Source organism: Mesoplodon densirostris, chromosome 1 (genome assembly GCF_025265405.1).
Source record: "Mesoplodon densirostris isolate mMesDen1 chromosome 1, mMesDen1 primary haplotype, whole genome shotgun sequence".
Classification (NCBI taxonomy): domain Eukaryota; kingdom Metazoa; phylum Chordata; class Mammalia; order Artiodactyla; family Ziphiidae; genus Mesoplodon; species Mesoplodon densirostris.
In genome coordinates, this window is record NC_082661.1 from 18,001,712 (window position 1) to 18,015,301 (window position 13,590).

The 13,590-nt window shown below is 43.7% G+C and overlaps 1 protein-coding gene across 27 annotated transcripts in view; it reads right to left on the minus strand.

Moving 5' to 3' along the window:
* Positions 1-13,590, minus strand: part of TCF7L2 (transcription factor 7 like 2) — a 200,085-nt gene that overhangs the window by 109,182 nt on the left and 77,313 nt on the right. For all 27 annotated transcript variants that reach the window (XM_060099361.1, XM_060099489.1, XM_060099369.1 and 24 more), the window contains one exon: positions 12,817-12,918. In XM_060099361.1, the coding sequence (XP_059955344.1) occupies positions 12,817-12,918 (102 nt within the window). The remainder of the gene's footprint in view (positions 1-12,816; positions 12,919-13,590) is intronic.

A 13,590-nucleotide genomic window follows, 5' to 3' on the forward strand; every position in this document is an offset into this window, starting at 1 on the left:
CCATTGTTAACATTTGGTTTCATATACTGGAAGGTCAGTACATAGATGTTATTCTTGATTCCTGAAAACAACTTGATAATTTAAGAGGAAAGCATAATAAAGACTATGCCAATCAAGCACTTTGTGGAAACGGGATGGGAAGGGGTTTCAGGAAGAATGGAGGAGAGATGTTTGGTTGTATTTTAAACATGGAAACGGTTTCTCCCGTTCAAACACACTTCTTCCATCTTTGACAATGTCTTCTTGCCTTGATCAGTACAATTTTGGCTTCAGACGTTCCTCCATTTATGGGCTTTGGTGGAAAGGGGGCTAGCTACCTCTTCCCAAAAAACTATTTTCTCCTGAGTTTTCGCTGAATCATCCTAAATGTTTGCCCAGGGGCCCCTCTTCCCAGCCATGCTCCCCTTTCTTGTTACTGAGACATATTTTTTTTTTTTTTAGATTTTTATGTTCTCCCTCCACCCAGCAAGGTTGACTTCTCCCTGGAGTTTGAAAGGCCTAGGCAAAAACACTTCTCTCAGAATCTTACGTGCGTCCCTGAGGCAGGTCTAACTGCAGGAGAATTAGAAAGGGGAAGGGTCAGACGTCAGGTCCAAAGACAAGTCTCAGTAATGGGGACCCCACACCCCCATGGTCTCTGGGGGCCACGGGGACAGTTCAGTCCCAAGGCTTGTGGTGCAGGCCTGCCTTCCTTCTTCAGCCTTTTTAAACACTTGCTACTTTCTTCACCCCAGCACCTGGGCAACACAGACAATGTTCTTGAGAGAGAAACGGGCAGCTTGCGCCCTCCAACAAGAACGAGAGGCCTTTGCCCTACTGCACTTTGGCACATGGTAAGCCCATTTCATTCAAGCCTATTAGGCAGTCTCGGTGATGCACTGAATCACGGCCCGGATCCACACGCTACACAGGCTCTGGCTGGAAAACAGATTGCATCATGCCTGCCAGAGTTCCTTACAAGCTTCTCATTGCAGGCAGGCTATGGCTGCACAGACTGCACACATGCGGAGATGGGAGGGGCTCGGGTGTGATGCAGTGGGGGGTGGCCCAGACGTCGGCCACATCCTGCTGCACCAGCAAAGGACTGATGGATGGGGGCTCACTCAGCCTCCGTGCCCTCCTACGGCCCTCACCCTCTCTCCTCCAGCCAACACAACACTCTAAGCGTGGCCCGTCCTGGGCCCAATGGACCTGTATGCTCTCCATTCTGAGAGAATCTCCAGGTGCCACTTTCCAATCAGGTGACAGAGCTAAGTACCTGTTCACAGCTGCTCTGTGTCTCTTTCAAAGGACAATATCTATCCTCCAAGTTTTCAGTAGAAGTATGTGACATGATCTGTTTAAGGACTTAAAAGGCCATCTCAAATATAGGAATGAAGTGTAGGGGACCAAGGAAGGAAAATGGGAAATGACAAAAGTGCGAACTGGGGAGACTGGGGTAGGTGCTCTGGCAACGCCCCAGTGAGAGATGCCGGCAGCCTGGACTTCAGTGGTGATGGCAGAGGTGGTAAAAAGTGGTTGAATCCACAGCTATGTTGAAGGCAGAGCTGATATGCTATGTGGATGGATCACGAGCCCACAGGACAGGCTGGCGGACTGAATGTGGGGTATGAGAGAAAAAGATGAGTTAAAGATGAACTCCAAGATGTGGGGTCCACGCAACGGGTGAATGTCGATGACCTTTACTGTGACAGTGAACGGTGGGAGTGACAGGCTTGGCGGTGGAGAGGGTGGAAATAAAAGCTTTGATTCTGAACAAGCCAATTTTCCCATGTCTATTTGGCATCTGAATGGAGGGTGAATCAGGCACTCGGGAGAGCACAGGCTGGAGAAAGAATCTGGATAATTGTCTGAAAATGGCTATTTCTGCCCATGGAATTCTGAGCAACTCCGCTCACCCAAGGGATTTTCACATCCTTATATGCATAATGGACATAACTATAAACTTTCCCATCCGGACCCCTCTAGGGTCCCTCTCTCTCCCTATTTCCCAAGTATACTCCAAGGGACAATTCTGAAATCCAGGTGTTCAATTCTATTAATTAATTAAAAGAGACAAAAATCCGACCTGCAAGCCATTAACAAGCCAATCAGGAAATCACTGCACATACCCTACACTGTTGAAAATACCCATTTCCCAATCATTGAATCTTAGATTTCCCAATTGGGTACCCCTTAAAAAAAAAAAAAAAAAAAACTCAGGCATCCTATAACAGGATTCCTAAGGAACAGCCGGTTTAAACAAGATTGGAAAGAGACAGAAACCCTCCAAGCCCAACCTTCTGGAGCTTTGGTGTGAACCACATTTGCATAAATGCTACTGGGGTGATGATGATACAGGTTCCGCTGTGAGCTGGAATGTGTAAGGGTGGATTGTCAAGTTAGAAAGCAGACACGCGGACAAGCTCTTGTGCTAAAACCACGACGATTCTGAACTCTCTACGGTAACGACGAAGTCACACTTGTTCCAGACGGAATCAACTCCTGTCTCTCACCAGAAATTGGTTTTCTGCTTAATTAACAAAGCGCCACAGTAGGAGGAGAGAAAGCCACCTGCAAAGAAATAAAACCATGGGGCTCCTTGGCTTCAAGAAACTTACAATCTGGTCGGAGAAGCAAGCCCGATACCTAGAGTGAATCAGCCAGGCAAGAAAGGACAAGCAGGACAGCACCGCTGCCAAATGAACAATTTTGTTTTATTTACTGGAAAGATAAACATAGGCAAATCCACGAGTTGAGCTCGAAGTACATCCATGTTAATTTAAAACAAGCTCCCACGCTGGGTAAACAGAGCAGGTACTGAAACTTTCCAGAATGTGCACTGATCTTGTCCCTGAAGATGCCAAGAAGAATTCTCTAGTCAAGCAGGACTTAGGGACTCCTCCTGCAGTTTCCAAGCACCCAGAGGAGTCAAGAGCCCGCCCTGAAGAAACCGACTCTACATAACCCAGAGCTTCCCTAAACCTCTTTCAGGAGGGAACCCTTTTCCTAGTAACCTTATTAACACTCAGGGACACAAATGTCGGGAAACGCTAGCCCAGAGCTGCCAGAGATTTTTTTGCCCGAGCACAAAGTCACAGCATTTGGAAATGGTCAAAACTGATTTGAAGCTGCCAGCCTTCCCCACACTCCCTGTGTGGACTGATCTTAAACTCAGCAAGAAATGGCGTTTTTAAAAAGCAGGTATGTTTTCCCAGAAACATAATCCAGGATCATATTCTTTTTTTTTTTTTTTTTTTTTTTTTTGCGGTACGCAGGCCTCTCACTGCTGTGGCCTCTCCCGTTGCGGAGCACAGGCTCCGGACGCGCAAGCCCAGCAGCCACGGCTCACAAGCCCAGCCGCTCCGCAGCACGCGGGATCCTCCCGGACCGGGGCACGAACCCATGTCCCCTACATCGGCAGGCGGACTCTCAACTACTGCACCACCAGGGAAGCCCCAGGATCATATTCTTAACCAGCTCATACACAGCATCAAATAAATAATACCTTTGCCCAATAACATGCTATTAAAAGAAGAGATACTAAGACTTAAAAAACTCTACAGTTCTTTGGAGTTATAAAAGTATACTACTCCAAGACCTCCAAAAAATAGCCCTAAATGTGCTGCATATATTCAGGGGGGCTAATAAAATATATCTAAAGAGTTACGCTGTATCTAAAATGAATACACATCATTCTGTACAACCATGATAACATGAGCTGTCTTTAAAACCTGCTAACCATGTAAGAAAGCAATCATTTTTGTTTGCCTGTTTTGAAGGTGAAAGGCCTTAGGAAGGTTGACCTGGATCAGGCTGGTTGGGTCTCTTTTCTGGAGCAACATGGAGTAAGGGCACATCCTTCCAAGGAAGCCAGAACTTTTTTTTCTTTAGTCTAATTGCCCAGAGACAATATAATCATTCTGATCATGGTAAGGCTAACTGTCACACACTGCTGATAGTTATAAAAATTGAGGCCTATCAGGAAGATATTTGTGGTTATGTATCAAAAACTGTTTTAAAATTTTGTTCTCTTTTACCTTTCCTCCTAGTAATCGGTTGTAAGGAAATAATACAGGATGGGGGTGGGGGTGGGGGTGAGGAGGGAGCACACAAAGATGTCCCTCACAGCACGGACATATATACACTACCAAACGTAAGGTAGATAGCTAGTGAGAAGCAGCCGCATAGCACAGGGAGATCAGCTCGGTGCTTTGTGACTGCCTGGAGGGTTGGGATAGGGAGGGTGGGTGGGAGACGCAAGAGGGAGGGGATATGGGAACATATGTATATGTATAACTGATTAATTTTGTTATAAAGCAGAAACTAACACACTATTATTAAGCAATTATACTCCAATAAAAAAAATAAAAATAAAAATTAAATTAAATTAAATTAAAAAAAAGAAGAAAGATGTCCCTCACAGGATTATTTAGAGTAGCAGAAACAAAAGGAGATACCCTAAAGACCCAACAATACGGCACTGATTAAGTAAACTGGGGTATGATCATAGTATGGGCTATTATGTGCTTATTAAAAATCCTTAAGAATTTTAATGACATGGAGAAGTGCTTATTCACTACAGCGATTTTTATTTTAAATAAATACAAGGCTGAAAACTTTAAGCACTACCATGAGCTCAAGAATGTTAAAAACAAATATAAATATTAATACACTCAGCAGAAAAAGTCTAGAAGGAAATATACCAAATATAGCAAACAATTCGTAACATAATCTCTGAGTGGTAAGATGAGGGGCTCTTTTCCAAAGTGTCTACAATGAACATAAATTTGATGAATGAGGAAAGCTACACTGAATAATTAATGTCACTTACTTTAGAGGTAGGATTTTTCAATCAACAACGAGCAATTCCCATTCTTAAATAGTTTAAGATCAGTCTCTGAAGATGTGAGTCACAATGGGGGATAATCTTGAAGAGGAAACTTGGTGATGAGGGAAGGACGCACAAGACATACCTTCTTATTCTCGAGATGGCTAAGTGGAAGAAGCCTGAGCAGAACTGAACAGCAAAACACAAATCAAGTCTGAGCATTTCAAGGAGAGAGATTTCAGTGCAATACGAAGAAAGAACTTTAAGAGCCCCTGTTCTACCAAAGGAAACGGTCTGCATCAGGAGACAGACAGATGCCCCGTCTCTGTATTCAAAAACAGTATGGCCAACAGAGGACTTCTGAGCAGTGATTAAACAACAGAAGGGACAGCACTGGGTGACACAACATGTGATTTGAAGGTTGTGAAACGTTCTGTGATTCTAATCTGAAGAGGATACAACTGAGCTTACACAATCCTTCCTGGTAGGATATTTCCATTGCCATGGTGGTCAGCTGCCACACCATGAACCCAAACCTCAAAACTTCAGAACTCCTCGCCGTAGAGTATTTTCTGGAAGGAGACAGGAAGCTTGGACTTTTAACCATAGACCGTTATGGACTATCCTGGGGCTTACTCCACTCTCCCTTTAAAGCACACCTGATCCGATCTACCACGTCTTCCCTGAAGAAAGATAACTTGGTTGCCTGGTTCTCAATGGTAGTTCCTCATAGCTCTCCTTATAAAAATACTAATATATTGGCAGGGCTCACAGGCTTGCTTTATATCCTTAGACAAAACATACACCCTTAATCGTGGTTCTGTCTGTGAAATGGGAAAGGTCTGACTCAGCCACTGTTAGGAAACACATCCTAAGTATTCTAGAAAGTCTGGTTGAGTCACAGATAAATGGATTTTTAAAAAAAACACACACAAGAGGAAAGTGTATGTGCAGTGGACTGCAGAAAATACACAGGGACAGGCTTTTAGGAAGTTGGCACAGTTCACACCCTCATATCACCTGCCCCCGGAGCATCTGCCCTCCCTTCCCACAATGTGTCAGGGAGTCTTCTGCAGTCATCACACCCAGAAACCAAATCCCTAGCCGACCTCACATCCCCCTCTCCAGTGAAGCTAGCAGGTCTCCTTGAGCAAGCCCACCCTGTCCAGCTGTGGCTAGGGGCTCCACCGGGTGCTCCCCTGGCAGCACTCTGCACACGGCATTGTGCCCCATTTACCTGTCTCTTTCTCAGCCACCTCTGGGGTCGGTGGGGTTAAGAGGATGGCATGCTCTGGGGTAGGCTGCCTTGCTTCACGTCCGGACTCCCACAGCTGGGCAAATACTTCACCTCCCTGTTCTCTGAGTTCTTCCGCTGTAAAGTGGGGATAATTAAATATCTGAAAAGCACCTAGCACAATGCCTGGCACAAAGGAAACGTCCCAGACTTATTTGTTATTACTGTTACCATCTTTCATCACCGACTCCACTTTCTCTCTGCATCTAGAATACTGTTTTCCCCACATGGGGAGCGATCACTAAATATTTGCAAGATCAATGAATGTGAGCCAATGATTGAATCAATGGTAAATACAAGACCAAGAGAGGAAGACCAACTAGAGCTACTTACCTACATTTTGGGGAAGGAAAGGGAGAATTCTCCACCCTACCATAAATACGTTCTGAATAAATGGAAATCTAATAGATAATCGACATAACTCTTTAAGTTTGGATCGTTAATTAAGTTTGAATTGTTCCCATGTCATATTGCCACACTGCTTTGTGGGGTCAGGAAACCTAGAATCTTAATCTCTCTAAAAAAGACAACTCAGGGAATTCCCTGGCAGTCCAGTGGTTGGGACTTGGCGCTTTCACTACCGTGGCCTGGGTTCAGTCCCTGGTCTGGGAACTGAGATCCTGCAAGCCGTGAGGTGTGGCCAAAAACAAAAGAAAGACAACTCATTCAGCTGTACTTCGATTAAAAAAAGAGAGACATCTCTTGAACTGAGTAGACATTCTTCCAAAGAAGGTACATGAACTATACCAATAGGTACACACAAAAAAAATGCTCAACATAACTCATCATCAGGGAAACGCAAATCAAAACGACAAAGAATTAATCATCTCACAGCTGTTAGAATGGCTGTCATTGAACGACAAGAGATAACAAGTGCTGGCGAGGACGTTGAGAAAAAGGAATGCTATGCACTGTTAGAGGGAATGTACACTGATGCAGCCATTACGGAAAACAGCACGGAGGCTCCTCAAAAAACTTAAAACTGGAACTACCATACAATCCAGCAAACCTACTTCTGGGTATATATATGCAAAAGAAACAAAAACAGGATCTCAAAGAGATATCTGCACTCCCATGTTCACTGCAGCATTATTCACAATAGCCAAGATGTGGAAACAAGCTAAGTAGCCATCAACAGATGAACGGATAAAGAAAATGTGTTACATGTATAGCGTGGAATATCATTCAGCCATGAGAAAGAAGGAAATTCTGCCGTTTGTGACAACACAGATGGACCCTGAAGGCATTCTGCTGAGTGAAATAAGTCAGACAGAGAAAGACAAATACTGCATGGTATCACGTATAAGTGGAATCTTCAAAAGCCGAACTCACAGAAACAGAGAGTCCAGTGGTGGCTACCAGGGACCCAGGGGTGGGGGAAATGGGGAGATGTTGGTCTGAAAGTACAAACTTCTAGTTATGAAATGAAGTAAGTTCTGGGAACCTAATGTACAGCCTGAGAATTATAATTAACAATACTGTACCATATACTTGAAAGCTGCTAAGAGAGTAGATCTTTAATATTCTCACCACAAAAAAGAAATGGTAATCATGTAATGGGATGGGGCTTTAGCTATGCCGTGGCGGTCGTTATTTCATAAAATATACGTGTATCAAATCAACATGCTGTACACCTTAAATTTACACAATGTCATACGTCAGTGATATCTCAATAGAGCTGGAATAAACAAAATAAAAATTAAAAAATTAAACTATTTCCCCCTCACGGACTACATCGGATCCATCAGCAGCTCTACGGATGGCCCCTCCAAATGTGTCCACTTCACCTTCCCCACTACCAGCAGCTTAGCACAAGCCAAAATCCCCCGATGGTTTCCCACAGTGGTTAGGATCAAGCGCCACGTCCTCACCTACCCAGGCCACTGTCCCTGTGCTTCCATGACCAGCAGCCATCATAGCTAAGCTCTCTTTTCTTTAGGACCTTCATACATGTTTTTCCTTCTGCCTGGAATGTACTCCCACCTCCCATCCCTTCACCTGGCCAACTCCAATTGATGCTTCAAATCTCATTTTAAATGCCATTTCCTCACGGGACAGTCCTGGCCCGTCATTCTCAGCAGCTTCTCAGTGAATGTCCCATCTCCTTGATCATACACCCTCACGGGCCCAGTACCCCTCACGGCACCTGGCACGGAGAGAGCCTCCCACACAGGTAGGGGCTGCGATGGTTTTGCTGGACCTCAGCGTCTAGGACAGAGCCTCCTATCACATACTAACTGCCACCAAGCATCTGGCAGAACAGGACAGAATACAACCCAAGTCAATAACACCCCGAAACATCCGCCTGTACTTAATAACCAAGAGGATGCTCTCAAGGTAATTTTTTGTTATTACCTGCAAGTCAGCTCCCCTGCACCCCGCCCCCACACTCTTCAGAAACAACAGTGGAAGATCCAGCATGCCCTCTGAGCTTGAAAACGCTCCACTCAAACAGCAGACACCCTGTCTGCAGTCCTACCATCGTACATTTCGTAAGAGCTTTCCCGCTCTCTTTCAGCATTTAAGCAATAACAGCAACCAAAAAAGAGTTACACACTCCAGTCTGGCAGGCTTTGCTCCTCAGGATTCAGACAGCTTTCTCATCGCACACCTACATGCTCATTACACAACAAAACACACAAGACCCAAAGCCGCTAGAAATCCACCCCAAGGTAAAACTCCACACCAACTTCAAGAGGAAACCCCCAAGACACAATGGTAGGAACTTTTGAAGCCGTTTGCCATTTTATAAGATACATACTGTACCAAAATACCGCCATTTTTGGTACAGAATCCTTTTTTGCTGGGTACAAAGGAAGTTAAATGAAAGTCTTTGCGTAGCAAAGACACCTGGGGTGGTGGCCGGGGAGGGGCTCCTCACAGGGGCCCTGGAGGTGGGTTAGCCAAGACTCAGACACCACCATGTAGCACAGCCCAGCTGCTTGGCACTCATTTTGGAAGAGGGGAAAAAAAAGAGGCAAAGAATTTAAAATATAAATTTAAAAAACCAGAGAAAGAAACATGAGAGAGTTCTATGAATTAGAATACAGACTCGGGAGGTTGAAGAGAAGAGAGGATATTGGCACTTGTGACTTCAGGAAGTCCATGAATTTCTGGGGGAATCGGGGGGAAAGGGAAATCCAAGAAGAGAGAGAGAGAGACAAATCTGTGGTATAAACTCCTATTTTTTGGCTCGCCAAAACAAAAAAAGTTTTCAATCATCATCCTTGGGGAATAATTTCTACTCTCTTTTGAGCACAGATTAGGAACCACTGGATTATAATAAACAAGATGCTGTATCAGTTACGGGAACTAAACTTTGTGGGGCTTGCTTCTTAATATAAATATTATTTGATCGATTGAACTCCACTTGTTAAGAACATTTAATCTACACATTCATTTTTTTACAATGTGGTAACCCACATACCACATGAGAAAAAAAATCCAATCAGATTAAAATATGCCAACAAGATGCTTTAAATTTCCATCTGAAAATTCTACCCCCATGGGTACCAGGGAAAGTTATTTTCTTAGCAACCTGTGATAGCTATAGTCTCTATAATGGTTAGTAACAAACACTGGACACTTCTCTAGTTTCAAAATAAAACATTAGAAATAATTATGAAACAGCCTGGCCCAGAAATTACAATAAATCCAAATTTCGGAGAAACTAGGAAGCAATCCTCAGGCAATTATTTTGAAACAAGTCTGATGAAACACTGTGATGTGACAACATTTTATTCAAAAGAATAAAAAACAAAAAAGTGAGGAAGAGCCCAGTGTCTCGAGAAAAGTTAGCCATTCATCAGAGAATCTGAAGGAGAACCAGAGTCTTTTGGCCAATGTTGAGCTATACAGAGACCCGAATGGTACATCAGCCACAATCCAGAATGCCCCCCGTATAAATACAGATACACTGTACCTGCCAAGCTGGTCTGGGTCGACACATTGCCCTACGTCCAGTGAAAAGGTATCATAAATTTATACTACCAAGGTATACAACTCCTCAATCCCCCAAAACTATACGTGACCCCGAGGTCAGCAACCTCCAGACTTTCTTCCCCTGCTATGTTCCCATTCTCCCTCTTCCAACTCCCTTCCCACCTCCACACCCCCCTCCTCAGCCCTGGTGTCAGGTGAAGACTGCAGAAATGTACAATTACAGGGCTGACTCATATAACCAAAGACACCATTCAGTTGCCACAAGCATTAAATATTTCACGAATTCAGTTTCCTTTTTGTCCACGTTCGTGGCTTCCCTCTGCAGCTCCCAGAGTCCACCCTCCACCACCACCCCATAACCTCTGTGCAGTGCCACTCCCCAGGTCCCCAGGAGCAGAGAGATCGCACAGAAGATGGGATTACAGCTGCCCACTGTGGCTCCTTTGGACAAGGGTCTCCATCAGAACGTTGGGTGTAGGCTCCACAGTGGTTGCTATGGTCAGCATGCCTCCCCATCAACAGCAGAGGAAAAGGAAACCCAAGTCCCTTCACTACGCCCCCTGCCAAAATCCACATCGGATCTGGAAAAATGTTTCACCAACTCCCTGATCGGTAATTTATACACGAGAAAACAAAGTGCCTAAGGCCTAAGTTGCGGCAACTGCCCTTATGGGATCTGAGGGGCGGTGGGAGAGGCGGGGATGAGGGAGGGAGGGCAGTCATCTACCTCTCTCCAAATGGACAAACCCCATTCCTGAGGGGGGAGTGGGGGAGCGGTAACGCTTGCCAGCCTAGAGGTGGCTCACCTCCAGGCCACACCGAAGAGGGGCTGCGGCCCCTCGGAACCACTTCTAAGAATTGCATCTTCTCCTGAGACTCAAAAGAGAAAAAGCCTCCAAGAGATTTTAAAGATAGTGTCCCTTCCCTGTGCCTCCAAAAACAAGAAAAAGAAAAAGAAAAAAAAAAAAAACCCATGTGGGCGAGTCCTGCCCAGCATTTCCAAAAGCAGAAAAATAAATTTCAAACCTAGACCCCCATTGGGAAATTCAGGGAGGCAGGAAAAGTGACACAGACTGGCTTCCTTATTGTCCCCTCAAGGGCTTGTAAACCAATCTCTGTGTATTGTTAAAATATTTGTTTACATGGCATTCATTTTTCTGGGAGAAACCTGCATGAGAACCCCAAGTCAACAACTTCTTTATGCCTATGACACCGTCCCTAATAATGAGCCAATTTAGAGTAAGCAAAACAGAACCAGCCACGGAAAGTTACTTTCAACTCCCTGAGGAGGACACAGTAAAAGAGAGCAGAGAACTGGGCCCAGTTCCCGTTTTCTGGCCGCTAACTCAGCGTGTGACATTGGGCAATTCACTTAAGGCATCTCTGGACCCGTTTCCTTTTCTGAGAGCAGGTAGGGCCTAGCTGATCTAAGGTTACTTTCCAGCCCTGACATCTCAGCATTATAAGAGCATGTGTAATTGTGAGCATCTGGTTCATTGTGGGGTTGAAGGAAGGAAGAAGCTTCCGGAAAATGTCAACCTTCTTTCTACGTGCCTCATTTATAATATAAGAATTCGTAAGACCTTTTCACAAATGATGACTCAAAAAAGTGGTTTTATGGAAATAAATTATTTTGTGATATATACACACCCATACATATATATTTAATATTCATATAACAGAGGCAAAATTCATTAAATAATATATACTCAATTATAGCAAGCTACAAAATAAGGAGGCAGTTAGCCTGAAACTTGACACAATGTATCTTAAGATTTTTCTACTTAAGAAAATTATTTTGCCATTTTTAGAAATTAAAAGTAACATAGAGGCAAAATATATTGATGGATAACATTTTGTGATACTTAAATGAAAAACACATGAATTGTTTTGTGCTTTGCATAATTCTACCTGTCACGGATTCATTATAAAAATGTCTTCCATTAATTATTTCAAAAGTATGAAGTCCAACTCATAATATAAATATATAGAAGAGAATATTCTAATAAGGCTGAGCTATCTTCTCAAGAGGTTAATTTATAAATTCCACTTTCAGAGCCTACAGAATCCTAAGAAAGTGCATTAAAAATATATGTAGACACACACTTTATGTTGTTGTCTCTTAGTAGAACAAACAAATGTTTTCTGTATTAAACCCACACGCTTTCAAAGCCATGGATGTACAGACTAAATTTAACCCTTTCCAAGTTCATTTGTACTCTACGTTTACAATCAATCAGCCCAGATGAAAATTTTCTGATGTCAGTCTAGATTGTTCCTTTCCAATAATTAGGATAACTTGGTGAGTGTTTTGCTTGGGCCAGTGGCGGGCGGTGCAGGGGGTAAGACTGGAAAGTCTCAAATCCAGGCTTTCCCTTTCGAGTTGCCTAATTCTCTGCTTTGCAACTCACCTCCCCTAAATGACTTTTTCAGGAAAGATTTGGGGTATTATGTTTTTTTAATTGCTTTAATACTATTTCCGGTCTTCCCCACACCATGGTGATTGTGCCCTATTAACTGGAATCCACAAAGCTAGATGCTAACCCAATACTAGGAGAAAAGGGTGGTGGGAACATTTCCAGGTAGATACCAATCATTAAGGTCCAATAGCAGAAAACAAGTACCTTCTAGATATAAACCATATCCAAGAATATGCCCCAAAAAACTATTTTTAAAGAAAGAAAAACTGATAAACAAGGCCTGTTATCAACAAAAGAGCATTTTACCTCCCCGCAATAAAGGAAGCAAATGCCTCTGTAAGGTCACTTACAACAATGTGTGCTGGCGACGGAGAACGGGCATCCTTGAGGGCTTGTCTGCTCTGGAGGGTCCCCGCCTGGACATCAAGCAGTGGCCATTTCATCTGAAGATACTGGAGGGAGCAAACAAAAAGAACATGGAAAATGAATTTAGAAAAGAAATGCAAAACAGCTACCATGACGCATGGATCAGAAACTGCAAAACTTAGAAGCGTGCAGATAACAACACCAAAAAAACTTGAAAGCACGCAAATGACAGCAACATCAATGACAACAGAAAAATCATGCAACACCGACAGGTTCTTCCTCAGAGTTCCTGTTCAACAGGTACAAGCATAGAACAACAATATTATTAGCAATTAGTTTTGTCTTTACATTCAAACTACAGGGTGGCCTCAGATAAAATGATGCCACTAATACTACCCATTTGGAGAAGAGCAGTGGGGAGGGAGGAGAGAGAAGAGACAGGACACATCTCTTCCGAAGGAAGAAAGCAAATGGAGCCGCGAGCCAGAGGTGCCCTGGGAGACCAATTCCGAATCTGCTCTTTGAACAACCTTCATTTCTAAAAGGCCATCATCCTTCACTTTCAAGAAGGCTGAGTATACACGTGCAGCTGTCCTTTACTAGAAGCTACCTGAGTAAGGTGAGGATGGAATTCCTCATCCAACCCCAAAGCTTATAAAACGAAAATATTTCTTTGTTAAGAGATGCACAGACAGGGCACGATGCAATTTCTACAACTCATCTCAAAAGGCCAAAGAAATCCTTAACACATAGGTTTA